Raw genomic sequence first — 27,869 nt, 5'->3', positions numbered from 1 at the left:
TAAAGAAATAAGTAATACGGTACACTAATCGTAAGGATATAAATGTAACAGGTTACCAAGATAGTATACACATATACATAGAAATAGGGTAATAGGAATCAACCAAGCTCTATCGCAGTCTAGGGGTAAAATGATAGGTCTGAAGGTGAAGTAGAGTTCAGTTCAGTCTAGTGCAGTTCGAAGTAATCGCTGTTGTTGTACTGTTGGAGAGAGAGTGAGAGATGCATTTGGTTTCAGGCAAACCTTTTGATGCCTTCTGATCCAGCTGTGGTCACCAACTGTGACCCCTCCATTCCAGATGCGATCGTTCTTCCGTAGTGAACCCGGCACCCAGGCAGGGTGGACACACACCAGGTTACCACCAATCATACCTTTACACCCTGTGAGCCTCTGACCAATTCCCACGAACCGGTCCTCCAAACTCCCACCAACTTGTGGGGCACACTGCTCTTTCCAGGGTCTCGTGGTGTGTGTGTGTCGTGCCTTAGCAAACCCGTTATTTTTATCCCCCTGATGGGGTATCACCTGTCCATCAAACTTCAAACAGTTCAGGTTCAAAGCAAACGGTCTCTTTCTCGTTAATCTCTCTCTTATCAGCATTTTGAATGTTTCTCCATTGTCTTTCGTTATCTCTCATTAGCATCATCCGTTCTGCAGCTCTGCTTGGCTTCACACATGACACCTGATCTAGTCTAAAGATACTGCAAATTTATGATTACTGGCAAAATTACCCATTACATTTCAGAGCATTACAAAGTTAAAAATATCTATTCTCAACTTCTGGTGCCCTAAGATGTAAAAAGGATAGTGTTACCTGTGCATATTTTGGAGAAATGGTGCAATAGAGGGGGAAAGAGTGGATTTAGAAATGGACCCCTTGGTCCCCTCCTTCCCTTTTTCCTATGGTTCACTTTCCTATCAGATTCTTTCCTCTCCAGCCCTTTGTCTTTCCTACCTGCCGGGCTTTACCTATCATTTTCTATCTATCCTCTCTCCCCACCTTTTTATTCTGTCTTCCCCTTACTTTTCAGTGCTGAAGAAGGGTCTCAACTAGAAATGTCTACTGTTTATTCATTTCCATAGAGGCTGCCTGGCCTGCTGAGCTCCTCCAGCATTTTGTGTGTTGCTTTGGATTTCCAGCATGTGCATATTTTCTTGAGTTCACAATAACCTCAACTGTAAGTTTTGAAACATTTTGTGGAATAAATTCTTAAAATATATACGCATTTTAAGATCGGAATTTATTTGTTTTAAAAGTGCAAACACTTCAGCACTGCTCTTTGGTCAAAATAGAAGTAACAATTCTTTTACATTGCTCAAGCTAAACAGTAACACGGTAGCCACTGGAAATCACATCACCTATCACAGTTATATTAAAAGATTTAAAGATGGCAAATTACCTGGTTATTCAATTGATTTTTTTTCCCTCACATTTGCCATGAGTAATATACTCAGTGCTAATGTCAACTCTCAGCAATGACTGCCATAAAAGTGATGTGTACAAAAACTATACCAAGCTGAGGAAAATCTTGGTAAACTTCTTAAGTTTTCCTCAGATTCAAATTCTTGTCAATGTAGTCTAATAAAAGGAAATAATCTGCATTTGTCTAGCAGGTAAGGCAACCACAAGTGATTAAAGTTGATTTTAAGTAAGTAGCATGTAGGATGCTGTTGACTTTGACATCAGTTCTGCCTCCTCTTTCTCTCCATCCCCATCATACAGTACCGGATCATTTAGGATTCGCTGAGCACCGCCATCTTGTTTTAAGAGAAATTCATATCAAGTTAGTTGAAATTCTGAATTTATTTCAACTGTAATACAGTAGGTAGAAGCATATTAATAATTTATTTCTCAATTAAATTAGCATGGATAGCTCTGCCAAATACATTGCCTAAAAAGATTCCATTGTGTAACCAAAGGATATCTGATACCAACCAATGATCTCTGGTAACTTGCTCTGTCAAGATCATAGTACAAGTAACTGGACATAGATCCGCCCAATCAATTACATTCTCTCTAGCAGAAAATATGACAAAGTAGGAGATCAGCCACCTTGTACCCGGTTAAGAAATGTTCTTAAGGGTGAGAGCAGAGATTGCACAAAAAGGGATTTTTCTACATAAGGCCATAAAGACACAGGAGCAGAATTAGGCCATTCAGCCCATCGAGTCTACGCCATTTCATCATGGCTGATCCCAGACCCCACTCACTCCCATGCACCTGCCTTCTTGTCATATCCTCTGCAGACAGGTGGCATAAACTTGCTTTCTGTTGCAAGTACAGCACAGTCCAGGCCCTTCGGCCACAATGTTGTGCCGACCTTTTAACCTACTCCAAGATCAATCTAACCCTCCCCTCCCACAAAGCCCTCGATTATTTTTCTCTCTCATCCATGTGCCTATCCAAAACTCTCTTAAATGCCCCTAATGTATCTGCCTCTACCGTCACCCAAGGCACTTGCATATACAAGGCTGACAGAGTGATGCAGTTCAGGTCTTCAAAGTGATAAAGGAGATTCGGGTTGATCAACAAAGGAACTATATCTAACGTTGGAATCCACAACAAGAAAGTGTTATTTTAAAAATAGATCTGGCTATTTAGATACTAAAGTATGCAAAGGTTTATGGGAAACAGAAACACTACTCCAGAATGGCAGAGGTTGATTGATTAGTTCAATCCTTCACAATTGTAGAATTGAACCCAATTAGCTCTTGATCATCTCTGAGCTGGTCTAATTGTGGGGCACAGGAGCCCATATCCAAATGAATCATTGAACAGAGGAGGGACAAAATCCCATCATATGTCTGGATTTCAAACTTTCTGAAAAATCAGTCGGCAAGGGGGAGCCAATTATTTTGAACTACACTGGCGATCTGTTAACCTGAGATGCTTAACAATGGTTCTGCAAGTTTAAGTCAAGAGACCCAGCAACCAATATTGGATTTCAGGGCAAGTAGAACAAGATATAACAGATAAAGACATTTATCCAATCCTGCCACGGGGTTTAGAAAACAAACACAGAGGTAGCACAAGATGCTTCCTATTAAATATTCACTTTAATGGAATTAGATAAATACATGGTAAACTCCACCGGACAGTAATTCCTTAATTCAACTTTAACTGCGGAATCTCACCAGACAAAAGAAGTGTGCCTGTGATGGCTCTTGAATAAAATAAAAATAAAAAAAAAAGTGCTGAAAATATGCATCAGGTCAGGCATCAGGTGAGAAAGGAAATGAAGTTGATGATCCAGGTCGAAGGGCCCTTCATTAAAACCAAGTTCTGAGGAAAGTTCTGTTTCTGTTTCTCTTCCCACAGATATGGGCTGATCTGCCAAGTATTCCCAATATTTTCTAAACACAAAGAGATTCTGTAGATGCTAGGAATTCAGGGTAACACACACAAAATGCTGGAGGAACGCAGCAGGTCAGGCAGCATTTATGGAAAGGAATAAAGAGTTGACACTTCTCCCTTCATTTCCAGTCCTGATTGAAGTGTCTCGGCCCTAAACATCGCCCTTTATCCCTTTTTATAGATGCTGCCTGATCTGCTGCGTTCCCCAATCATTTTCTATTTTTTTTCAAATTTTGAATTCAGTGCATCTTCTATTTTCACTTTTGAATGAGTTGCCCAAGCAGATTCAGTCAGCACCATCCAATAGCACACAATTTTCTTTTGAAAGTATCATCTTTCCCAATACAATCCACATCAAAACTTGCTACTTAAGATTATCTCTGCAAATTAGTTCGTGCAACAGGCTTCAGCACCAACAGATCAGTGATCTTAAGAAAAATTTAAAAAGGGGGAATAAAAAACAAATTGTTACTGGGATTGGGATAGATGCCAGCCTTGAATTCTGGCTCATTTACTAATTCCACTTTGAACATTGTAATGGCTATCATGGGCATTGTGCTTTAGAGCACAAGGACACTGTGAAAGCATAGCAACTTAGGTCTAGATCGGGATGGTAGGCATTATAGAAACATAGAAAATAGGTGCAGGAGTAGGCCATTCAGCCCTTCGAGACTGCACCGCCATTCAGTATGATCATGGCTGATCATCCAACTCAGAACCCTGTACCAGTCTTCCCTCCATACCCCCTGATCCCTTTAGCCACAAGGGCCATATCTAACTCCCTCTTAAATATAGCCAATGAACTGGCCTCAACTGTTTTCTGTGGCAGAGAATTCCACAGATTCACCAGTCTCTGTATGAAGAAGTTTTTCCTAATCTCGGTCCTAAAAGGCTTCCCCTTTATCCTCAAACTGTGACCCCTCGTTCTGGACTTCCCCAACATTGGGAACAATCTTCCTGCATCTAGCCTTTAGAATTTTATACGTTTCAATAAGATCCCCCCTCAATCTTCTAAATTCCAATGAGTATAAGCCCAGTTCATCCAGTCTTTCATCATATGAAAGTCCTGCCATCCCAGGAATCAATCTGGTGAACCTTCTTTGTACTCCCTCTATGGCAAGGATGTCTTTCCTCAGATTAGGGGACCAAAACTGCACACAATACTCCAGGTGTGATCTCACCAAGGCCTTGTACAACTGCAGTAGTACCTCCCTGCTCCTGTACTCAAATCCTCTTGCTATAAATGCCAGCATACCATTCGCCTTTTTCACCACCTGCTGTACCTGCATGCCCACTTTCAATGACTGGTGTATAATGACACCCAGGTCTCGTTGCACCTCCCCTTTTCCTAATCGGCCACCATTCAGACAATAATCTGTTTTCCTGTTTTTGCCACCAAAGTGGATAACCTCACATTTATCCACATTAAATTGCATCTGCCATGAATTTGCCCATTCACCTAACCTATCCAAGTCACCCTGCATCCTCTTAGCATCCTCCTCACAGCTAACACTGCCGCCCAGCTTCGTGTCATCCGCAAACTTAGAGATGCTGCATTTAATTCCCTCATCCAAGTCATTAATATATATTGTAAACAACTGGGGTCCCAGCACTGAGCCTTGCGGTACCCCACTAGTCACTGCCTGCCATTCTGAAAAGGTTCCGTTTATTCCCACTCTTTGCTTCCTGTCTGCCAACCAATTCTCTATCCACATCAATACCTTACCCCCAATACCGCGTGCTTTAAGTTTACACAATAATCTCCTGTGTGGGACCTTGTCAGAAGCCTTTTGAAAATCCAAATATACCACATCCACTGGTTTTCCCCTATCCACTCTACTAGTTACATCCTCAAAAAATTCTATGAGGTTCCTCAGACATGATTTTCCTTTCACAAATCCATGCTGACTTTGTCCGATGATTTCACCGCTTTCCAAATGTGCTGTTATCACATCTTTGATAACTGACTCCAGCAGTTTCCCCACCACCGACGTTAGGCTAACCGGTCTATAATTCCCCGGTTTCTCTCTCCCTCCTTTTTTAAAAAGTGGAGTTACATGGATGGGGAACAAGGGCCTTCCTATACCCATTCTCATGGTCCTCCTGGGCAGTCCGCACAGATTTTGTAACTGCACGGAGAGGTCTCACTGGGTTACCACGATGATTACACGTACATTGCAGCCACAATGAACTTGTGGTTGCTGGAGCGGTAGACTTCTAGGGTGGTGACATGATGGGCAATCAGGCTTTACGTGGAATGGTTGAGATAGGGATTCATCATAGGAATGCAAGTTAAGATAAAAGCATAAATGAGGAAAAATGCATTTCACCTGTGAAAAGACCTATTGTAAGTATCAACACTCGTGTTTGATCAATAAATGGATTTATAAACTTACTTTGCCGGATACTGATTAACTCAATCATCTGAGGTTGATGGTTTTCTGTCATCAATGGCTGCTGCAATGAGAAATGCCATTATTCAGTCTGATTTGTCCCATTACAAAAGAAAGAGAAGTTGCATTTAGATAGTAATCACTCAGCTCATATTCAGTCACTTCATCTGATCAACGCCACAGTCAAAGATTCCAAAGTCAAAATAAATAAATCACCAGAATGCTGCTCTTGACAGTAATAGTTGAGGAGGAGAAACAAAACTCACAGTACCAACAATATTCCCTCTAATTTGTAATGACCAGTGTGTGCATAAATCTTGTACTGTGCAATTTTTTGCCCAGTGACAACAACATATGTGCACTATTACTACACTGTCAATAAGAACTTTGATCTCCCCAGGGTTTGATCTTTTTCTCTCTTGTTCATGTGGACTCTCACAAATCATGTAGCAGGCCCGTAACGGGTAATGAAGGATTTTCCTGCCGGAGGTTTTGCACACTGTCCATATGTGATTTGCTTGCTAAATGACACTTTAAAAAGTTAAGTTTCCAAATATCACTCCACTTCTTCCCACTTGCAAATTCTCCAGCAACTTTTGCATCGTAACAATGCACACAGGGAATACCAGTTTCTGTATTGTACATAAGTTTTTCTCATTGCTGCAGGTTCTTGACCTCATGAGCTTTTAGTATTGCAGTTTCTACTGCTCCATTAAGCCATTTTGCTTTAAATGAACAAGCAGTTCTTTTGCGCTTTGCGCGCGTTACTTCTTTTGAATTTATCATAGTGAATTAATAATTTCTTCAATAAAGACAGTAGACATAAGACAGTTCTAAAATCTGCAGACAAATCATCGCAAACTCCACGTTGTCAACACCGTCTGCATCAGAAACTGGAAAAGGAAATGTGATTGTGTACAATCGTGAAATATACTTAACATGCCATCAAGGTAGAGGGTGACAACCTTTTGTGTGCACTTTAAATTCCTTTGTGCTCTAGTAGCAAAAGACGTGTGGGCACACACACTTTAGAGCGAACATTGAGTACCAGTAGAAGTCCCTCTTTTGCTTTCCTCAGGAACATAGCCAAGTTATTTCACTGCATTCAAGACTTCATACTGATCACTACCTTTGCACCAAAATGCTTTTCTTTTCTATTTTCAGTGGTCATCAACCTGAAAAGGTAATTGTGTGTTCAAGTAGATGTGGCAGAATCTTTCCAGCAGGTTTTGTTTCTATTTAAGACCAAGACAGAACATGGGATTCAGGTGTGAGGCTTGCTTTAAGATTTCAGTGCTGAGGAATTCATGGAATTTTACAGTGGAACCTGTTGTGCCACAACAGGGCTTTCTCAAAATGTCCAAAATCTAGTTGAACATCCAGTTGCCCCATCTCCCCACCGTAGACTCAGCATGCTTGTCCTCTTCATGCATACTTTTAATGACCTTCAGCACTTTGGCTTTCTCCCATCTCTCAGGTGTTTATTACACAAAAAGCATTTTCTCATAAATTTGCTTTAATTATTGTTGCCCAAACGAGTATAGTAATAGATTTTAAATACATCTACATTTGGATAAATTACTCATTTTGAAACTTGATTTGATATGAAAACACCTATAAAGTTAAAATTTATATTTTCTGAAGAAGCTAAGAAACTGCATAACATCAAATCAATATTTTGAAGGTGTTTATAAGGTTGGATGACAATACCCACAGGGTTTTAAAGGGACATGGCACATAAGATTAGAACTATGACCAACTAGAGTAAACTTTATCTATTAAAGTCTGTCAGCATTGCCCATACCAATTATTGCTGGAAATGTATGTGAAGACATTGTTCAAGGACTACAAAGCTGAAACACATTTTGTTGTCTTGCTGTTGAATAACCAAAGAATACTTTTAAATTATTCAGTTTGTAGGTTAGAACATGAAAGAAATGAACGAAGTATGCATTCTTGCATTTATCATTCAGAGCACAACAAGCCATTTTAAATAAGCACACTGTAGCGGTGTGCTACACACAGCGCTAAAATAACCACACGTAGTCGGTGAGTTAGAGTTGCGATAAATGAGATTTATTCAAACTTCGCGGCCTGCTTTAAAGCCTTCCCGTTCCCGCCCTCCCTGGGTGGGACTGCTGTGGGGAATGCATAATCGCAGACCCTTTCCGCGTGCAGGATTTTCCCACTGCTGGTGAAGATAGCCTGGCGCCCTTTTTGGGGCCGGCCTCTCCGACGGCATGCGCCGGTTCGTGTGTGCTAGAAAGTGGGTCGCCACAGAACCCCCACCCCCCCAGAACCGGCGATACATCCCCCAATGTCCACAGTCTGGATCGGCCTCTGTTTGGGAGGTCTGCCTCTGCGCCGCGGTGTCTGAGCCCGGACCGGCTGCGCCAAGTCCACATGGGCTGGTTTGAGTTGGTCCATCGTGAAAACCTCCTCTCTCCCCCCAATGTCCAGCACGAACGTGGACCCGTTGTTCCTGATCACCTTAAACGGCCCCTCGTAGGGCCGCTGTAGCGGTGCCCAGTGTCTGCCCCGTCGTACAAAAAGAAACTTACAGTTCTGCAGGTCTTTGGGTACGCAGGTCGGGCTCTGTCCGTGCTGTGAAGTGGGTATGGGGGCCAGGGTACCGAGCCTCTCCCGTAGGCTGTCCAGGACTGCTGCGGGTTCCTCCTCTTGCCCCCTTGGGGCCAGTATGAACTCTCCTGGGACGACCAGGGGTGCGCTGTACACCAGCCCGGCCGACAAGGTGTGCAGATCCTCCTTGGGCACCATGCGGATTCCGAGCAGGACCCAGGGAAGTTCGTCCACCCAGTTAGACCCTTCCAGGCAGGCCGTGAGAGCCGACTTCAGGTGACGGTGGAAACGCTCCACTAGTCCGTTCGACTGTGAGTGGTAGGCAGTTGTGTGGTGTAGCTGTGATCCTAAAAGGTTGGCCATAGCTGACCACAGGCTGGAGGTGAACTGGGCGCCCCTGTCGGAGGTAATGTGGGCCGGTACCCCGAAGCAGGCTACCCAGGTTGCGATCAGTGCTTGGGCGCAGGATTCGGGGGAGGTGTCGGTGAGTGGGACTGCCTCTGGCCATCTGGTGAACCGGTCTATCATAGTTAGGAGGTACCGCACTCCTCGTGACACTGGCAGGGGCCCCACGATATCCACATGGATGTGGTCAAACCTCCGGCGGGTGGGTTCGAACTGCTGCGTTGGAGCCTTGGTGTGCCGCTGCACCTTGGCCGTTTGGCACTGCATGCACGTTTTGGCCCATTCACTGACCTGCTAACAAAGTCCATGCCACACGAACCTGTTGGAGGCCAGCCGGACAGTTGTCCTGATGGAGGGGTGCGCTAAGTTGTGAATGGAGCCGAAAACTCGTCGCCGCCAGGCTGCCGGGACGACGGGGCGGGGTTGGCTGGTAGCTACGTCACGTAGAGTCCTCTCACCTGGGCCTACAGGGAGGTCTTGGAGCTGCAAACCAGAGACCGCAGTTCTCATCGTCTGCCTGCTGTGCCTCCGCCAGCGCTGCATAGTCCACCCCCTGGGACAGGGCCTGTATGGTCAGTCTGAAAAGTGCATCCGCCACAATGTTGTCCTTTCCAGAGACATGCTGGATGTCCGTCATGTATTCGGAGATGTAGGACAGACGTTGCTGCTGGCGGGACGACCAGGGATCGGACACCTTAGTGAACGCAAAGGTAAGCGGTTTGTGGTCCGTGAACGCAGTGAAGGGCCTACCTTCTAAGAAGTACCTGAAATGCCGGATTGCCAGGTATAGTGTCAATAGCTCCCGGTCGAAAGCACTGTATTTGAGTTCAGGTGGTCGTAGGTGTTTGCTGAAGAACGCCAGGGGTTGCCAGCGGCCCTCGATGAGTTGTTCCAGCACTCCACCGACCGCTGTGTTGGATGCGTCCACCGTGAGGGCAGTAGGAATGTCCGTTCTGGGGTGCACTAGCATCGCGGCATTTGCCAAGGGTTCTTTGGTTTTAACGAAAGCGGCTGCGGCCTCTTCGTCCCAGGTAATGTCCTTGCCCCTACCCGACATTAGAGTGAACAGGGGGCACATGGTTCGGGCTGCTGAGGGGAGGAAACGGTGGTAGAAATTCACCATACCCACGAATTCCTGCAGGCCTTTGATTGTGTTGGGTCGGGGGAAGTGGTGGACTGCGTCTACCTTGGCGGGCAGCGGGGTTGCCCTGTCTTTAGTAATCCTGTGGCCCAGGAAGTCGATGGTGTCGAGTCCGAACTGGCATTTGGCTGGGTTGATTGTAAGGCTGAATTCGCTCAGGCGGGAGTAGAGCTGGCGGAGGTGGGACAGATGCTCCTGATGACTATTGCTGGCTATGAGGATGTCGTCCAAATAGATGAGTGCAAAGTTCAGGTCGTGTCCCACCGCGTCCATTAGCCACTGGAACGTCTGTGCGGCATTCTCTAGACCGAACGGCATTTGGAGGAATTCGAAAAGGCCAAACAGGGTGATGAGTGCTGTTTTGGGGCTGTCGTCCGGATGTACTGGGATTTGATGGTATCCCTGGATGAGGTCTACCTTGGAAAAGATCCTTGAACCATGTAGGTTTGCTGCGAAGTCTTGAATGTGCGGCACAGGGTAGCGGTCTGGCGTTGTAGCCTTGTTCAGTCTGCGGTAGTCACCGCATGGTCTCCAGCCCCCCATTGCCTTAGGCACCATGTGCAGGGGGGAGGCCCATGGGCTGTCAGACCGTCGTACAATCTCCAATTCCTCCATCTTCTTGAACTCCTCCTTCGCCAGTTGGAGCTTGTCCGGGGGGAGCCTTCGAGCACGGGTGTGGAGGGGTGGTCCTTGGGTCGGGATGTGGTGCTGTACTCCGTGTCTGGGCATGGCTGCTGTGAACTGTGGTGTCAGAACTGATGGGAAATCCGCCAGGACCCTGGTGAATTTGTCGTCGGACAGCATGATGGAGTCCAGGTGTGGGGCTGGCAACTTTGCTTCACACAGGGAGAACGTTTGAAAAGTCTTGGCGTGGACTAATCGCTTCCCTTGCAGGTCAACCAGCAGGCTGTGGGCTTGTACAAAATCCGCCCCCAGAGGTGGTTAGGCCACGGCGGCCAGTGTGAAGTCCCACGTGAACCGGCTGGAGCTGAACTGTAGCCGCACCGTGCGGGTGCCGTAGGTCCGTATTGTGCTGCCATTTGCAGCCCTCAGGGTGGGTCCCGGTTCTCTGTTGGGGTGTTGTAACTCTTTGGAGGTAAGACGCTGATCTCCGCTCCAGTGTCGACCAAAAAGCAGTGTCCCGACTGCTTGTCCCAGACATACAGGAGGCTGTCCTGATGGCCAGCCACCGTAGCCATCAGCGGCGGCTGGCCCTGGCGTTTCCCGGGAATTTGCAGGGCGGTCTACAGCGGCAGGCCTCTGTGCCCCACCGCTGGTGGTAGAAGCACCATTGTTTGTTGGGCTCCTTACTCCCGTCGCCGGGTTTTGTAGGCTCTGCTGCCGGGCCTGGTCTGGTCTGCCGTTGGGCACGCGGCTTGGTGATCTGTGCGACGGACGCCCCTCTCTCTTTCCTGGCATTCCACAACACATCTGCCCAGGCCGCCACCTCCTGGGAGTCACCGAAATCTGCATCGGACAGCAGCAGGCATATGTCCTCGGGCAGTTGCTCTAGGAACGCCTGCTCAAACATGAGGCAGGGTTTGTGTCCGTCAGCCAGGGCCAGCATCTCGTTCATCAATGCCGACAGCGGCCTGTCTCCCAGAGCATCCAGGTGCAGTAAGCGGGCAGCTCGTTCGCGCCGTGAGAGTCCGAAAGTCCTTATGAGCAGGGCTTTGAATGCTGTGTATGGGCCGTCCTCCGGGGGCGACTGTATAAACTCCTCAACTTGTGCAGTTGTCTCCTGGTCGAGGGAGCTCAGCACGTAGTAGTAGAGAGTGGACTCTGAGGTTATCTGCCGAATGTGGAATTGTGCTTCTGCCTGTTTGAACCATAAGTGGGGTCTCAGCATCCAGAAGCTTGGCAGTTTTAATGAAACTGTGTGAACAGACGCGGCGTCGGTCATCTCTGGTCCAAATATCGTTTGGGCCGTCGGGGTCATGAATTGTAGCGGTGTGCTACACACAGTGCTAGAATAACCACACGGAGTCGGTGAGTTAGAGTTGCGATAAAAGAGATTTATTCAAACTTCGCGGCCTCCTTTTAAGCCTTCCCGTTCCCGCCCTCCCTGGGCGGGACTGCTGTGGGGAATGCATAATCGCAGACCCTTTCCGCGCGCGGGATTTTCCCCCTGCTGGTGAAGATGGCCTGGCGCCCTTTTTAGGGTCGGCCTCTCTGCCAGCGCACGCCGGTTCGTGTGTGCTAGAAAGTGGGTCACCACAACAAAATTAATTTTGAGAACTAGCTTGTTGGCGGTGTAGTGGTATCCACAACGGGCTTCAAGGTGAGTGGTCCTGAGTTCAAATCTGGCCAGCACCTTGCACGCTTCCCATCCGTGTAGGGTTGAGCGTTGAGCTATTAACTCGGCCTCGTAAAGAAAAACTAACACTAAAGAAACTGCAAGGTTGCCGCCTGATGGGCCACAAGGCACAGAGAGGAACAACAATTCTGAGAATTATGACTGAGCAACAAACTTACCATTCCAGTTATACTGTCAAAGCAGCCACAGATGGGGAGGCTTCTACAACCAAGGTACACTATGATGGTTGTCATCAGAATACCAACCACAGATGCCAGTAGTATGGTCATATTGGCTCCTTGAACAAGTTTACTGAGTATATATTCCTGCAATGAAAGAAATATGCACTTCATCTCCAATTTCGATAAAAGAACAGGATACTGGTAAAATTCCCTGACTGGAGACCCATGTTCTATACCCATTTGGCAAGCAATTGCAGGCTAAGTGACCAACCATGGTCCTATTTAATGTTCAGACAACTACCTTTGGAAATTATTCCACGTGACTTTAGAGGAGAAGGTGTCAGGCTCAATTGCTATCGTCTTCACTGGACATTCTGCCCACTTGGGAAGAGTAATGACAAGAAATCGCAATGACTATCTATAAACAAGTTAACTCACACACAGACGAGAAAATTAATACCCAGCAGACACAACAAGACTGCAGGTGATGGAACCAGCTGCAAAACTAGTGGAGAAACTCAGTAGGGAGGCAATCGATGTTTCAGATTGGGGCCCTTCATCTGGACTGAAATATTAGAGGGGCAGTGGCTGGTATAAAGAAATAAGGTGAAGGGGTGGGGAGAAAGCTGGTAAGTGATAGGTGGATTCAGGTAAGGGGGGGCTATACGCAGATGAATTCAGGTGGTGGAGGGAAGGGTGAAGATAACCACAGAGGCTGGGAAGTAGGTGAAGACAACTCGGGTGCAGGTGATGGAATCTGTTGGGAAAGGACGGTGGAGCACGGAACCAAATAACTAAGGTAGGGTGGGGAGATGGGGATGGTGTGGGGGGGGGGAGGAGGGTGGGAAGAGGGGTTAGGAATGCAGTGGGCAATTGTGTGGATAATGGCCAGGGAGGAGATGAGAAGTAGGTGGAGGAGTGGGAAAGGAACTGTATAAGGGGAGTGCGGTGTGCGTAGGATGACCTGGGTAGATCAGAAGGCGAGAGAAAGAGACAGAGGACCAGTAAGTTACCTGAAATTGTAGAATTCACCGTTCATGCTGTTGGGTTGTATGCTACCCAAAGCGAATACAAAGTGCTGTTCCTTTAGTAATCAACAGCCAGATATAACAAGCAATTAATAAGGAGAAATAACATACAATTTTAGTCTCCCTGACCTAGTAATGATATGGAACCAAAGTAAGAAATATGCAACAAAATTGTCTATTTACTGTAAAATCTGATAATCTTTTATTCAACTAAACAGAAAACCCACTGATTCAGCACACAAGAGATTCTGCAGATGTTGGAAATCTTAAGCAACGTACACAAAATGCTGGAGGATCGCAGCGAGTCAGGCAACATTAATAAAGGGAAATGAACAGTCGACATTCCAGACTGAGACTCTTCATCAGGACTGGAAAGGAAGGGGACAGAAGCCAGAGTAAGGCGGCGGGGGAGAGGGGGAGAAGTACAAGTCGGCATGAACCTTGATTTCTCTAACTTCTGGTAATCACTCCCCTCTGTTTCATCCCCCCTTCCCATTCTTCTCTTTTCCTATTTTCCATTCTGGTTACCAACTCACCACTTCTCATCTCCTCCCTGGCCCATAAACCACCCATTACCCCTCCCCACCTCCTTCCCTCTACTCCATGGTCTACTGTCCTCTCCTATTAGTTTCCTCCTTCTTCAGCCCTTTACCTCTTCCATCGCCTCCCAGCTTCTCACATCATCCCTCGCTCCCTCACCCACCCCTTTCCCCTTCACCTGCCCACTGCAGGTTGTAATCCTCTCCCTCCTCCTTCTCACCTGCTTATTCCGGTCTCCTTCCTTTCAGTACTAGTGCAGGGTCTTGGCCTAAAGGATTGTTCATTCCCCTCCACATGCCACCTGATCTGCTGAGTTCCTCTAGCATTTTGTGAATGTTGCTGCTGTTTCAACATCTGGCTCTTAAACAAGGTTTTCCACACTCTTTTCAAACTCATCAGAACCACAATACCTACACTCCGTTTGAATTTACCCGATTCACTGGAGACATTATAATACTATGTAACATTTTTAAAAAGTGAATTAAAATTGTGTTGGAATAACATCCAATAGTCCAATAACATCAGAGAGTTAGGAAGGAAGTTGAGAAGCAGGACCACAAAGGTAGTAATCTTGGGATTACTGCCTGTGCCACATGACAGTGAATATAGGAATAGAGTGAGGTGGAGGATAAATGCATGGCTGAAGGATTGGAGCAGGGGGCAAGGATTCAGATTTCTGGATCATTGGGACCTCTTTTGGGGCAGTTGTAACCTGCACAAAAGGGACAGGTTGCACTTGAATCCCAGGGGAACCAATATCCTGGAGGGAAGGTTTGCTAAGGCTATTGGGAAGAGTTTAAACTAGGATTGCTGGTGGGGTGGGAACCGAACTGAAGAGACAGAGGAAGAGGAGCTGGCTCACAAATAGAAAAAGGTTGGAGACAGTGCAAGAGGGAGGACAGGCAGGTGATAGAGAAGGGATGCACTCAGACCTGTACTTGATCTGGTATTGGGAAATGAACTTGGTCAGGTGTCAGATCTCTCAGTGGGAGAGCATTTTGGAGATAGTGATCACAATTCTATCTCCTTTACCACAGCATTGCAGAGGGATAGGAACAGACAAGTTAGGAAAGTGTTTATTTGGAGTAAGGGGAAATATGAGGCTCTCGGGCAGGAACTTGGAAGCATAAATTGGGAACAGATGTTCTCAGGGAAAAGTACAGAAGAAATGTGACAAAAGTTCAGGAATATTTGCGTGTAGTTCTGCATAGGTACGTTCCAATGAGACAGGGAAAGGATGGTGGGGTACAGGAACTGTGGTGTACAAAGGCTGTTGTAAATCTAGTCAATAAGAAAATAAGAGCTTACGAAAGGTTCAAAAAACTAGGTAATGATAGAGATCTAGAAGATTATAAGGCTAGCAGGAAGGAGCTTAAGAAAGAAATTAGGAGAGCCAGAAGGGGTCATGAGAAGGCCTTGGCGGGCAGGATTAAGGAAAACCCCCAAGGCATTCTACAAGTATGTGAAGAGCAAGAGGATAAGATGTGACAGAATAGGACCAATCAAGTGTAATAGTGGAAAAGTGTGTATGGAACCGGATGAGATAGCAGAGGTACTTATTCAGTACTTTGCTTCAGTGTTGTCTACGGAAAAGGACCTTGGCGATTGTACTGATGACTTACAGAGGACTGAAAAGCTTGAGCATGTAGATATTAAGAAAGAGGATGTGCTGGAGCCTTTGGAAAGCATCAAGTTGGATAAGTCACCGGGACCGGACGAGATGAACCCCAGGCTACTGTGATTGCTAGGCCTTTGGCGATGATCTTTGCATCATCAATGGGGATGGGAGAGGTTCCGGAGGATTGGAGGGTTGGTGGATGTTGTTCCATTATTCAAGAAAGGGAGTAGAGATAGCCCAGGAAATTATAGACTAGTGGGTCTTACTTTAGTGGTTGGTAAGTTGATGGAAAAGATCCTGAGAGGCAGGATTTATGAACATTTGGAGAGGCATAATATGATTAGGAATAGTCAGCATTGCTTTGTGAAAGGCAGGTCGTGCCTTACGAGCCTGATTGAATTTTTTTGAGGATGTGACTAAACACATTGATGAAGGTAGAGCAGTAAATGTAGTGTATATGGCTTTCAGCAAGGCATTTGACAAGGTACTCCATGCAAGGCTTATTGAGAAAGTAAGGAGGCATGGGATCCAAGGGAACATTGCTTTGTGGATCCAGAACTGGCTTGCCCACTGAGGGCAAAGAGTGGTTGTAGATGAGTCATATTCTGCATAGAGCTCAGTCACCAGTGGTGTGCCTCAGGGATCTGTTCTGGGACCCCTACTCTTTGTGATTTTTATAAATGATCTGGATGAGGAAGTGGAGGGATGGGTTAGTAAATTTGCTGATGACACAGAGGTTGGGGATGTTGTGGATCGTGTGGAGGGCTGTCAGATGTTACAGTGGGACATTGATAGGATGCAAAACTGGGCTGAGAAGTGGCAAATGGAGTTCAACCCAGATAAGTGTGAAGTGGTTCATTTTGGTAGGTCAAATATGATGGCAAAATATAGTATTAATGATAAGACTTTGGACAGTGTGAAGGATCAGAGGGACGTTGGGGTCCGAATCCATAGGACACTCAAAGTTGCTGCGCAGGTTGACTCTGTGGTTAAGAAGGCATATGATGCATTAGCCTTCATCAGTCGTGGGATTGAGTTTAGGAGCCGAGAGGTAATATTGCAGCTACATAGGACCCTGGTCAGACCCCACTTGGTGTACTGTGCTCAGTTCTGGTCGCCTCACTATAGGAGGGATGTGGAAGCCATAGAAAGGGTGCAGAACAGATTTACAAGGATGTTGCCTGGATTGGAGAGCTGGCCTTATGAGAATAGGTTGAGTGAACTCGGCCTTTTTTCCCTGGAGCGACAGGTGTTGAGAGGTGACCCGATAGAGATGTATAAGATGATGAGAAGCATTGTTCGTGTGGGTAGTCAGAGGCTTTTTCCCAGGGCTGGAATGGCTAGCATGAGAGGGCACAGTTTTAAGGTGCTTGGAAGTAGGTACAGAGGAGATGTCAGAGGTAAGTTTGTTTTTTTTTAATGCTATGGGTAACCCTAGGTAATTTCCAAGGTAAGGTCATGTTCAGCACAGCTTTGTGGGCTGAAAGGCCTGTATTGTGCTGTAGGTTTTCTATGTTTCTATGTTTAGTCCAGAAAATCTGTCAACTTGCACTACTGTCCCATGTCTGCTGCATTGTCAGTTTTACTGCACTGCACTGAAGACCGAGGTGGACACTGTCTGATGAGCAAAGACTGAGTAGGCTAGGTTTATAGTCTCTGGGATTGAGAAATTTGAGAGATTATCTCAGACAAGCAATAGATACCGAAGAGATTTGGGAGGCTGGATTCTGAAATGTCATTTCCCCTGGATGGAACATTCAGAATCTAACTGCTGATCCTGAGTTATGGCCTCAGGAGAAGCAGTTAGATGTTTTAGACAGAGGTAAGGACGAATTTCTTCACCAGCAAGGTACAGAACTTGGGAATTCTGTTACACAGAGGCCCATTAATTCTCAGTTGTTGAATATGCACAAGATTGAGACAAAGAGATTTTTTGGATTCTGGTGAAAACATAGGATATGAGGAAAAAAAATAACCATCCCCTCAGTGTTAGTTACCAGGCTCCAAAACAAGGCCTCCATACCTCCCTCTGTAACTGGATCCCCATCAGAAAACCACAGTCAATACACATCAGAGATATCATATCCAGCATGCTGACAATCAACACTGGTGCACCTCAAGGATGCTCAATTAACCCACTGCTCTTCCCTCTCTACACTCACGACCGTGTGGCTAAGCACAGCTTGAATACTATTTATAATTCGCAGATGACATCACTGTTGTTGGTATAATCTCAGATCACAATGAGGCAGCATAAAGAAGTGAGATAGATCGGCTTGTTGAGTGGTGTTGCAACAATGTCAGCAGGACCAAGGAATTGATTCCAGACTCCAGGAAGGGAAGTCAAGAGCACACGTAATGTACCAGTCCTCACTGAGGGATCAACAATGGAAAAGGTGAGCAGCTTCAAGTTCCTAGGATCTGTCCTTGGCCCAACATTTTGATGCATTCACAAAGGCGGCAAAACAGTGCTCTGCTTTTGTTTTAGGAGCTTGAGGAGATTTGTTATGTCATCAAAAACTCTAAGAATTTTTTTAGATGTATTGTGGACAGCACTTTGACATCACGTCCTGGTATGAAGACTCAAGTGCATGATATTGCAAGGAGCTGTAGAGGGTTAAAGACTCAGTGAGCTCAATCACAGGCACCACCCTCCCCACCATTGCGATGTTCTTCAAAAGCTGATGCCTCAAGAAGGTGACATTTATTATAAAAGACCCTCCCCATTTGGAACATTCTTGTTACTACTGTCAGGGAGGAGGTACAAGAGCCGGAAGATCCACACTCAATGATTCAGGAAAAGCTCCTTTCCCTCTGTCATCGGCTTTCTGAAGGGTCAATGATTTTATGAACACAGTTCTACTATTCCTTTTAATATAATTTTATGTATCTGCACTGTACTGCTGCCACAAATTTCATGACAGTTAAAACAGTGATAATAAATCTGATTCTGAAAAATCAGAGATGAAGAAGGTCGCTTATGACCTTATCAAACAAATTGAAAAGCTACTTACCTTCTATTTCTTGTGTTCATGTTATGGTCCCCAAAACCCTTAAGGTAAAACTTACTAAGTAACCTCTAAAAACTACATACAGCATATCATGGAGTCTCTCCAGATTCATTAGAGTTATTTTATCATCCCTAAAACCCAAGTAGTTTATTACATAGGAAGATCGCCAGTGATATCATGGTGAACACAGTTTACTATGCTATTAATGTACAGAAAATCATCAAAGTTACCCCCAACAATTAACTTAATTGCTTGGACAAAACTGAAGCAAGACCCAAGAGACATTGTAAGTGTGCACTGTGACACACAATATCTAGAGTCATATTAATCTGCTTCTAATTTGGTGGTACTTCTTGGAGTTACCAATTTAACTGGCTCCCTCCTTAAGAAGTTGCACATTGCAAATTTTCTGTCTGATTTCTTTCAGGATTCTGGAATACCTTCCATCCATTGAGATTTATTAAGCTTTTAAAGCCTCAAGACTTCCACCTAATTTATAGCAAAGTCATTAATTTTACCTTGGTTAACCACCTGGGAAGGACACATTGCTCATATGTTTGCTCATGAAAACCTGAGTGGGAGTAATCATTTCAGAATGCTTATTAATTAAAAAACTGAACTAAATACATAAATTTACATTTCCCTTCCTCTTTACCCTACATTCCCCAGATTAGCATGCAAGCTGGCAAACTGATAGATGAGATTGATGATTTCATGTGTGGCAAGTCCCTACACTATGCCCCAAAAGAGAAGTCATTTAGATCTAGACCTTTAATGCACTAATCTTTTTTTTCAAAAAATAGTATTGCTTCTTCCTTAGCAATCTTATTTTAAATAATTATCCATGATTCAACAAAATGTCCATTTTTCTGTGAATTTCATTCTTCCATTTCTATATCACACCCCTCTCCGTCTGCAAGTGAACCAATTGAACAACAGCAGTATGTTTCTTCCAAATAAAGCACTAAGATAGGCAATTAGTTCTCTTCAATCTCATTCAAAAAAATCTAAGAAAGTGGCCAAAATCATCAACAGTGTTTCATTTAAACAGAAAACAAAAGACTACATGCATTAAAATGTGCAGTCCGCATGAAGATTGCGCATTCGTCCTGTTTCTAAATGGACTCCCCTGGGGTTTAAAAAGAAGGGGTTGTCAACTTTATAAGAAAATAATGAAAAATATAAAATGGGTAAACTTCTAAATTTTTAATCTTTTTTTTAAACTTCAGGAAGTTTTCTCCTCCAGTTTTTGCATATCATTCTTTTATGCAACTCCACAGCTAGACCGATTATAAGTTTTGCATTGTTGTGCAATATAGAAATTCCCTACCTAACAAAACAGTGTTTTGCATAGGAAAATAATGGCACACAGCCATTTAATACATCATAAAGTATCGAAGCTTGTGATCGGCAGAAGAAAAAACACTTTGCAAACAAAAAAAATCTTCATTTCAAAAATGCTTACCACGTGTATGACATCGCTGGGTTTATGCTGGAATGCTTCATCATCATCTTCACCATAACTCAATGTCAATGCCACATATATTATTAAAATAGTTGTGGTTATCCAAGAAAGTATAGCTGATCCAACCACAGCATGTACCTAAACGTAGAATGTATAATGACCCGATAATGATAATAACAAGTTCGAACACCGTTAAATAGCATTACATTATTGGCAGTTTTAATACAGAGCTGGAATTTGATTTTTTATTTGTTATTTGGAGATACAGCACAGAATAGGCCCGTCCAGGTTGTTTGAGCTGTGCTGCCCAGCAACTCCTGCCAGCCTTGATTTAACCTAGCCTAATTACAGGACAATTTACTATGACCAAGTAACCTACTAACCGCTACGTCTTTGGACTGTGGGAGGAAACTGGAGCACCCTGAGGAAACACACACTTCCCATGGGGAGAGTCCTTACAGAAAACACTGGGATTGAACGCCGAACGTTAACGCCCTGATCTGTAATAACGTTGTGCTAACCGTGACCTACTGTACTGATATTAAAACCAATCTTTGTGAAACTTATTCACTTGGCCTTTCCTGCTATTTTTGCTTTAGTGGGGGGGGGGGGTCATGGAAATATAATGAGACAGGGATTGATTCACAGCATATGAGAATGTCACTTACATTCTGAATTTATCACATTGTTTGTGATTCATAGTCATAGTCATACTTTATTGATCCCGAGGGAAATTGGTTTTCGTTACAGTTGCACCAACCAAGAATATAAATAAAGCAATATAAAACCATAAATCATTAAATAGTAATATGTAAATGCCAGGAAATAAGTCCAGGACCAGCCTATTGGCTCAGGGTGTCTGACCCTCCAAGGGAGGAGTTGTAAAAGTAGAATTACTTCAGGCTCCTACTCAGTATGGAAGTGTGCAGAATATTTAACACACATGTAATGACACTTGAAGGTGCATGGGAAAGCAATTGAAAACTGTTACACCCATATTAGAGGTCACAGAAACATGCCGTTCAGTCCACCTAGTCAATGCCAAACTTTTATTCCACCTAATCCCATACCACAATTCTCCATACCACTCCTATCCAAGTACCTATTAAAATTTCTCTTAAATATTGAAATTGAACCCACGCCTGCTGGCAGCTCGTTCCATACTCTCACAACCTTCTGACAGAAGTTGTTCCCCCTCATGTACCCCTTAAACATTTTACTTTTCACCTTAACCTGTGGCCTCTAGTTTTAGTCTCATCCAACCTCAGTGGGAAAAGGCTGTTTGTATTTACCCTACCTATACCCCTCATAATTTTATGTACCTCTATCATATCTACCCTCATTTTCCTATACGTTAGGGAATGAAGTCCTAACCTACTCAAAATTTCCCTATAACTCAGCTCAAGTTCTGGCAATGTCCTTTTAAACTTGCTCTGCACTCTTTCAATCTTAATGAAATAGGTAGATGACCAGAACTGCAGACAATACTCCAAATTATGTCTCACCAATATCTTATACAACTTCAACATAATATCCCAACTCCTTGTTGCAGTACTTTGATTTCTGAAGGCCAATGTGCCAAAAGCTCTCTTTACAACCTATCTACCTGTGATGCCACTTTCAAAGATTATGGATCTGTATTCCCAGATCCTCCGCAGTGTGCTACTAATCACCATGTAAGTCCTATTCTGGTTTGCCCTCCCAAAGTGGAACATATCACACTTCTCTGCATTAAAGTCAATCTGCCATTTTCAGCCCATTTTTCCAGCTAGTCCAGATCCCACTACAAGTTTTAGTAGCCTTCCTCGCTGTCCACTACACCCCCAAACTTGGTGTCATCTGCAAATGTGCTAATCCAGTTTACTACAATATCATTCAGGTCGTTGATATAGATGGCAAGCAAGCTTCTTCAGTCTTGAATTTTTCCACATTTCTTTTACCAGTCTTGGAAGATCTTGACAATGTCACTGATGCACCATATACAAGATTTGTACAATGCACAAAGCGACAGGACAGGCTCTTCTGGTCAATACTCACACATAATTTTTCTTAATGCTGTTACGTAAACCTTCCATGCTTCAGAACATGGGAAAATATTCTGGAGAGTATTATATATTCAAGACTGACCCTGGAGCTTCAGTAAAGATGCGTAATATGACTTAATCCACAGCAAGACATTATCTTACTTCTCTGAAGGCAACCACAAAATAACTGCATGACACTGTCATTCTAAGTATTGCCTAAGCTTTTGTTTAAGGTTCCAAAACTGAACTTTGCAAAACAGTATTATAGTCTACTTTGAACCTAACTCAAGACAAACCAAGTACTTGACAAACCTGTTACCATATTTGGAAAAATATCAGCTGATCCCTCCTAAATATGCTCAGTTCATGGGGTTTAGAAGTTTTAGATCAGGAGAAAGACAAAACTCTTAACTGGCTATGCACAAAGAACAAATGATCAAGTCACCTGACCCCCTTAGCCAAAATAACTGCTACTTGTTAGACACATTTCAGTTAATAAACCAGTTAGATTATTTTTCCAGATACAAAGGTAGCACTAGATGCAAGTGACTTACAAGAATGGGATTTTTTTTCTGAGCGGAAAATAATGCCAAAACTCCTGGAAGTGCCATCACCTGAAAAAGCAAGCAAATATACCATTAGTTTAAGGAATAAATATAAAGGCACATTAAAGAGATTTAAATCATTTAGGTTTACCATGCCTGTCCAGATGGGTATTCTGGTCTGGCGGAGTATCGAATCCTTCCTCATTGATCCATCTATGAAGCCACACACTACACAGACAGTAGAACAAGCTATCTGCAGAATTCCCAGTGGAATCATACCACACTGGTTAAATATGAAGTATCTATAACGTGACATTGGTGCAGCTCATAAAGGTGGAAGAACCTTCATAAAAAACCTTATTAAAAGTCAATAATATCCGGAGGTTGAAAGCAAAGTTCTCTTCAACTCACTAGGAGGAAAAGGGAAAAAAAAGGTTATAGATCCTTCACATCTGCTTGTATGTTAAATTCTTCTGTCACAAGGAATATAATTATAATCCACTACAATTTAACATGGAAGCATCATACAGTGAAATGCAAGTCCGAAGTGACCTACAGTAAACTATCCTCAATCACATTTCTACAAAACTAAATATCAGATGTGGACTTCAGAGCAAAGAAGAATAACTTTTCATTCCATCCAGTCTATGTTGACTCTTAAACAACAATCTAATTTACCCCGTCTCCTGGCTGTTCTCCAGGTCCTTGCAACCGCTTCTCCAAACGAGTTTGCAATTCTCTTTTGAAGGCCATCACTGATTCCGCTTCTGACATCTGATATGAATTCCACACCCAACCACTCATTATGCAAACAAAATATTTCCTTTCTTCACCTTGGGTTTCTTTGCAAATCAATTCAAATTTATACCCTTTGATTATCAACCATTCTGACACAGAAAACATATTCTTTTTATTTACTCTCAAAATCAAAGCTACCCTGAACACAAGACTTGCTGGGGCCCTTCAGCATTTTGTGTGTGTTGCTCTTACCTTGCTCTTACCTTTTCTGAGTTGGCTAAGCTTCGCTTGGCTATGAGCAATGATCTCTGAAACGATTTGTCAGTACCTAACTTAAATCTGGTGGCCATAGAATGATAGAATACTACAGGAATTTTACTATCTTAAATTAAACTCATGTGTTTAAAAGTAGAGATTAAGCATTTTGCTATTTTCATACCTGAGGACATAAATTAGCTGGAAACAATGCATTTCAAAAGCCTTAATTTCCAATGGGATTTTCAGTCAAGGAACAGAGAGCATTTACGTCCTGCGGGTGTGAGCGAACTGGTGGTGCAAACTGCTCTTGACTCATGAATTACCAAACAATTGGACAATCACTTGAAAGAGAACAATTTGGAAGATACATCCTCACACAGCGTAAAATTTAACTTTTGTCCAAAATCCAATATGACAGGCAATATCATTAATTAAGATTTTTATTTGAACTTTCAAGATTACGGCACATGTCTTTTCCTCTCATTGTCCTGCCAAAGCCATAGCTGATCATTAGAGGTAATTAAAGACTGCTGAAAGAAGCATTAAACAGCCTTTTAACAGCTGACCAGTTTGTACTTGTGCTCTGACCATTTTGCATCCTTTCCTCCTTGGCTCGCTTGCTTGTTTTCAAAAGCTCCCCAGCTTGTGGACTGAAGCTTCATGTTAGAATTGAGCACCTGCAGCATTGTTAGGAATTAGATGGGACATTAAACATCGTCTTCTCTGGAAAGTTGTATTGATAAATCTTCTTGTGTGAAGATGATTGTGTAGTTCTTTGCTATATTATGATTTGCAACCAAATGCACTGTGCAATAGCAATGCCTGCCTTTTTTTTGGTAATGGCAGTTCCAAATGTTTATAACCTGAAACATACTGTACAGATCAATGTTACAGAAGATTTAAAAAGCAATTGCATTATACAGTACATTTATTGTGATGCTGAGACATCCGAAACACTTCACAAACATTGAGTGATGAGCAGACTCCTGCCCTATCAGTTACAAGAAAGGCTAAATATCCCCTTATATAGTTACAAAACAGAAAAGAATCTAAATATTGTATCCTGTGTGTGTGTTTTTATTCCCCAAAGTCCAAAATGTAATATCTTGGAAAACCAGAAACAAAGACATAAATGGGCCTTTTTCTGAATGGAAAGATGTCACAGGGGATGGTGCTTACATTTTTAACAATGTCTATGAATGCCTTTGATGAAGGCACTGAAAGTGTTATTGATAAATTTGCTGAGGATGCAAAGACAGGCAGATAAGTAAGTTAGGAGGACACGAAGAAACTACAAAGGATATAGGTAGGTTAACTGATTGAGCAAATATCTAGCAAACAGTGTGTAATGTGAGAAAATATGAAGTATTCCATTTTAGCAAGAAAATTCAAATAATGTATAAGTGTATTATCTGAATGGTGAGAGATTCAGCCCTCTCAGATGCAGAAGAATATATAGGACTCTGGTCAGACCCCACTTGGAGTACTGTGCTCAGTTCTAGTCGCCTCACTACAGGAAGGATGTGGAAACCATAGAAAGGGTGCAGAGTAGATTTACAAGGATGTTGCCTGGACTGGAGAGCATGCCTTATGAGAATAGGTTGAGTGAACTTGGCCTTTTCTCTTTGGGGCGACGGAGGATGAGAGGTGACCTGATAGAGGTGTATAAAGTGATGAGAGGCATTGATCATGTGGATAGTCAGAGGTTTTTTCCCAGGGCTGAAATAGTTGCCACAAGAGGACAGAGGTTTAAGGTGCTGGGGAGTAGGTACAGAGGTAAGTCAGGGGTAATTTTTTTTACTCAGAGAGTGGTGAATGTGTGGAATGGGCTGCTGGCAATGGTGGTGGAGGCGGATATGATAGGGTCTTTTAAGAGACTTTTGGAAAGGTACATGGAGCTTAGAAAATTAGAGGGCTATGGGTAAGCCTAGTAATTTCTAAGGTAGGGACATATTCGGCACAACTTTGTGGGCTGAAGGGCCTGTATTGTGTTGTAGCTTTTCTATGTTTCTATAAGAATTTGCGCTTTCTATTGTGTGATTTGCAAATGGATAGTACATGGATTCAGCAAGCAAACAGAAAACAGTGTCTCCATGAAGCAAAAACAAAACTAGTTTGATTATTATCATTTACAGGCCATCCCAAGTTATGGACACCCTATGCAAGACCCAGCACCCACATTATTAAGTTCAAAAGTCTAACAAGCATATTGATTTTCAATACTACAGCCAGCCGAAACTACTTTCCTCTCCCCCCCCCCTCCCACTTTTTGAAATAGTTCTTTCTTGGGTATTTTTGATACCATTCATCACAATACCATCTACTGTATGGAATAGTTTTTTGTGTATTTTCCAGATTATGGACAAATTCATCCCAACATCTGTAAAAACAGAATCTGTTCATTCCCCAGGGATGACCTGTATTTCTCAGGAACTGAGTGTCAAAGTAGAGGAGTTATAGTTAAACCATTAAGGGACAGTGTTGTACAGTGGAATACACTGTTCAGCATTGGTCTCCTTAGTTAAGGAAGAATAGTAATGCATTGGAAGCAGTTTCATGAAGGTTTACAACTCTAATGTGCATGTTGTCCTGTGAGGGTAGATTTGAAAGGCTGTCCTTGCATCTACTGATCTCCAGAACAGTGGGGGGGGGGGGGGGGAGGAGGGGACGTGATTGAAAGATACATCATCCTGAGAGGATTTGACAAGAGGTGGGAGAGAATCTTACACAGGTTTTCAATTTGAGATAGATAAAGGGAAAAAAAATTATCAGAGGGCTGTAAACCTTTGGAACTGTCTTCCTCAAAGGACAATGGAAGCAAAGTGATTGTTTTAAAGCAGAGACAGTGGATACTTGACAAAGTTACTGCATCTGGATTTAGGGTTTTTGTCAGATCAGCCATGATGCTATATGGAGTAGGTTTGAAAGGACATTTTATTCTTGCTCGTAACTTGTTTGTTCCGATTAAAATCATCAAGGTATTTTGGCCAATCGAAATTTAAGTCGATGTTAATTACTTACATCTGGTTCCCAATGGATGTTGGGAAATGGAAGGAAGTCTTAACAACTGCAAACCTCCAGTAAACCTAATCGCCTGCTTTCGTACAGAAGACATGATAGACGTTTCCTAACATCGCTCAATAAATACTAAAAAAAATCAAGATGGGCAGGTTTCGTAACACTTACGTTTGGACCGATTGTAAAGCTGCAATAAGAAGCCATCGCCCCGGTTCCTAATGGAAGCCTTAAGTTTATTTTAAAATGTTATTCACCCAATGCCTTTAACGAGGCATCCCCACCTGATATTCCTTAGGGTGACTGAACATCGCGCCCTGCCCCAGCTGGAACGAAATTGCCTCACGTCCAGACTCGCCCGCCGCAACAACGGGCGGGCCGCCTCCAGGAAATTCGGAGGGCACAGGTGCTTCACTTACCTGGCATTTAAACAATGTTTACTTCCTCCTAAACTTCAACCAGTTATATAGTTTTCACATGTTCCTTTTGGAGAAGCTGTAGAACATAGAATGCCTCATTTTTTTCTTCCAGATCCACTTTCTTTCTCTGTCTCTCTGCACTTCCCAATGCACGGTCTCCTGTATCAGCCTCTTCCTGTAACTCCAGGTCCAAGAGCTCAGCAGGAACACCTCATTAACCCTGTCCAACCCGCTCACCAACACGGCCACAAGAAGGAACCGACAAACCTGTTGCTGCTGCTGCTTTTTAACTCTCTGATTTTACTCCCAGTTTATCACAATCTGTTACTAATTGAGGCTTTCAATTGAGCTGTCCTGACGAAGGGTCTCGGCCTGAAACGTCGACTGCACCTCTTCCTAGAGATGCTGCCTGGCCTGCTGCGTTCACCAGTAACTTTTGTGTGTGTTAATTGAGGCTTTGCTTGTTTCCTTTCCTGTTACCGCCACAGTTGCCCTACACCGATTTGCCCCAATGCTGATTACCGGGAGGGTTCTCAATTAGAAAATCCCTCAACACACACACACATTTTGTATATGACGATTTGTCCAGGTTTTATAAGTAAAAGTTTAGACAAATATTTAGTGTTTTCCTTGTAGGTGTCCAGGACAAAACAATACTCCGGATTGTCGTCACGTCCAAGATTCAGCAAATATAGACACAGGAGGTTCTACAGATGCTAGAAATTATCATTTTATTTTGGCTTCTGCCCCTTTCTTTTCCAGCCTTGATGAAGGTCTGTTAGTTCCTGTAGTAGAACCAAATCAGGCCAGAATTGCCAAATGAAGCTCTGTGGACCAGCAGTTCAATGGATAACAC

At 43.6% G+C, this 27,869-nt stretch overlaps 1 protein-coding gene across 5 annotated transcripts; it reads right to left on the bottom strand.

Annotated features, from left to right (window-relative positions):
- LOC140196656 (uncharacterized) lies at positions 1–27,197 on the bottom strand. 5 transcript variants are annotated; one of them, XM_072256218.1, is made up of 8 exons: positions 27,014–27,197; positions 24,168–24,256; positions 22,735–22,993; positions 22,593–22,652; positions 20,015–20,152; positions 12,350–12,496; positions 5,752–5,812; positions 2–1,758 (listed from the first exon to the last, which is right to left on the bottom strand). In XM_072256218.1, the coding sequence occupies exons 3-8, from the start codon at positions 22,897–22,899 to the stop codon at positions 1,646–1,648; spliced, it is 684 nt and encodes a 227-aa protein (XP_072112319.1). In that variant the 5' UTR covers positions 22,900–22,993; positions 24,168–24,256; positions 27,014–27,197; the 3' UTR covers positions 2–1,645. The 5 variants fall into 5 exon arrangements, with proteins under 5 accessions (XP_072112322.1, XP_072112319.1, XP_072112318.1 ...); XM_072256217.1 differs by lacking the exon at positions 24,168–24,256; XM_072256220.1 differs by lacking the exons at positions 24,168–24,256; positions 27,014–27,197 and adding an exon at positions 26,766–26,877.
- Between the last annotated feature and the right edge of the window lie 672 nt (positions 27,198–27,869).

This window comes from Mobula birostris, chromosome 4 (assembly GCF_030028105.1).
Source record: "Mobula birostris isolate sMobBir1 chromosome 4, sMobBir1.hap1, whole genome shotgun sequence".
In the NCBI taxonomy this organism is placed as follows: domain Eukaryota; kingdom Metazoa; phylum Chordata; class Chondrichthyes; order Myliobatiformes; family Myliobatidae; genus Mobula; species Mobula birostris.
The sequence above is the reverse complement of the archived record's forward strand: the minus strand, read 5'-3'. Positions and strand labels throughout refer to the sequence as shown.

What these genes read in the sequence shown, in the direction of transcription:
- LOC140196656 (XM_072256218.1), bottom strand. Translation starts at nt 22,899, where the DNA reads ATGTCACGTTATAGATACTTCATATTTAACCAGTGTGGTATGATTCCA. An exon ending in TACCCATCTGGACAGGCATG is followed by an intron (nt 22,653 to 22,734) that starts GTAAACCTAAAT and finishes TTGCTTTTTCAG; the next exon opens with GTGATGGCACTTCCAGGAGT. An exon ending in GTTAATCAGTATCCGGCAAA is followed by an intron (nt 1,759 to 5,751) that starts GTAAGTTTATAA and finishes TCTTAAAACAAG; the next exon opens with ATGGCGGTGCTCAGCGAATC.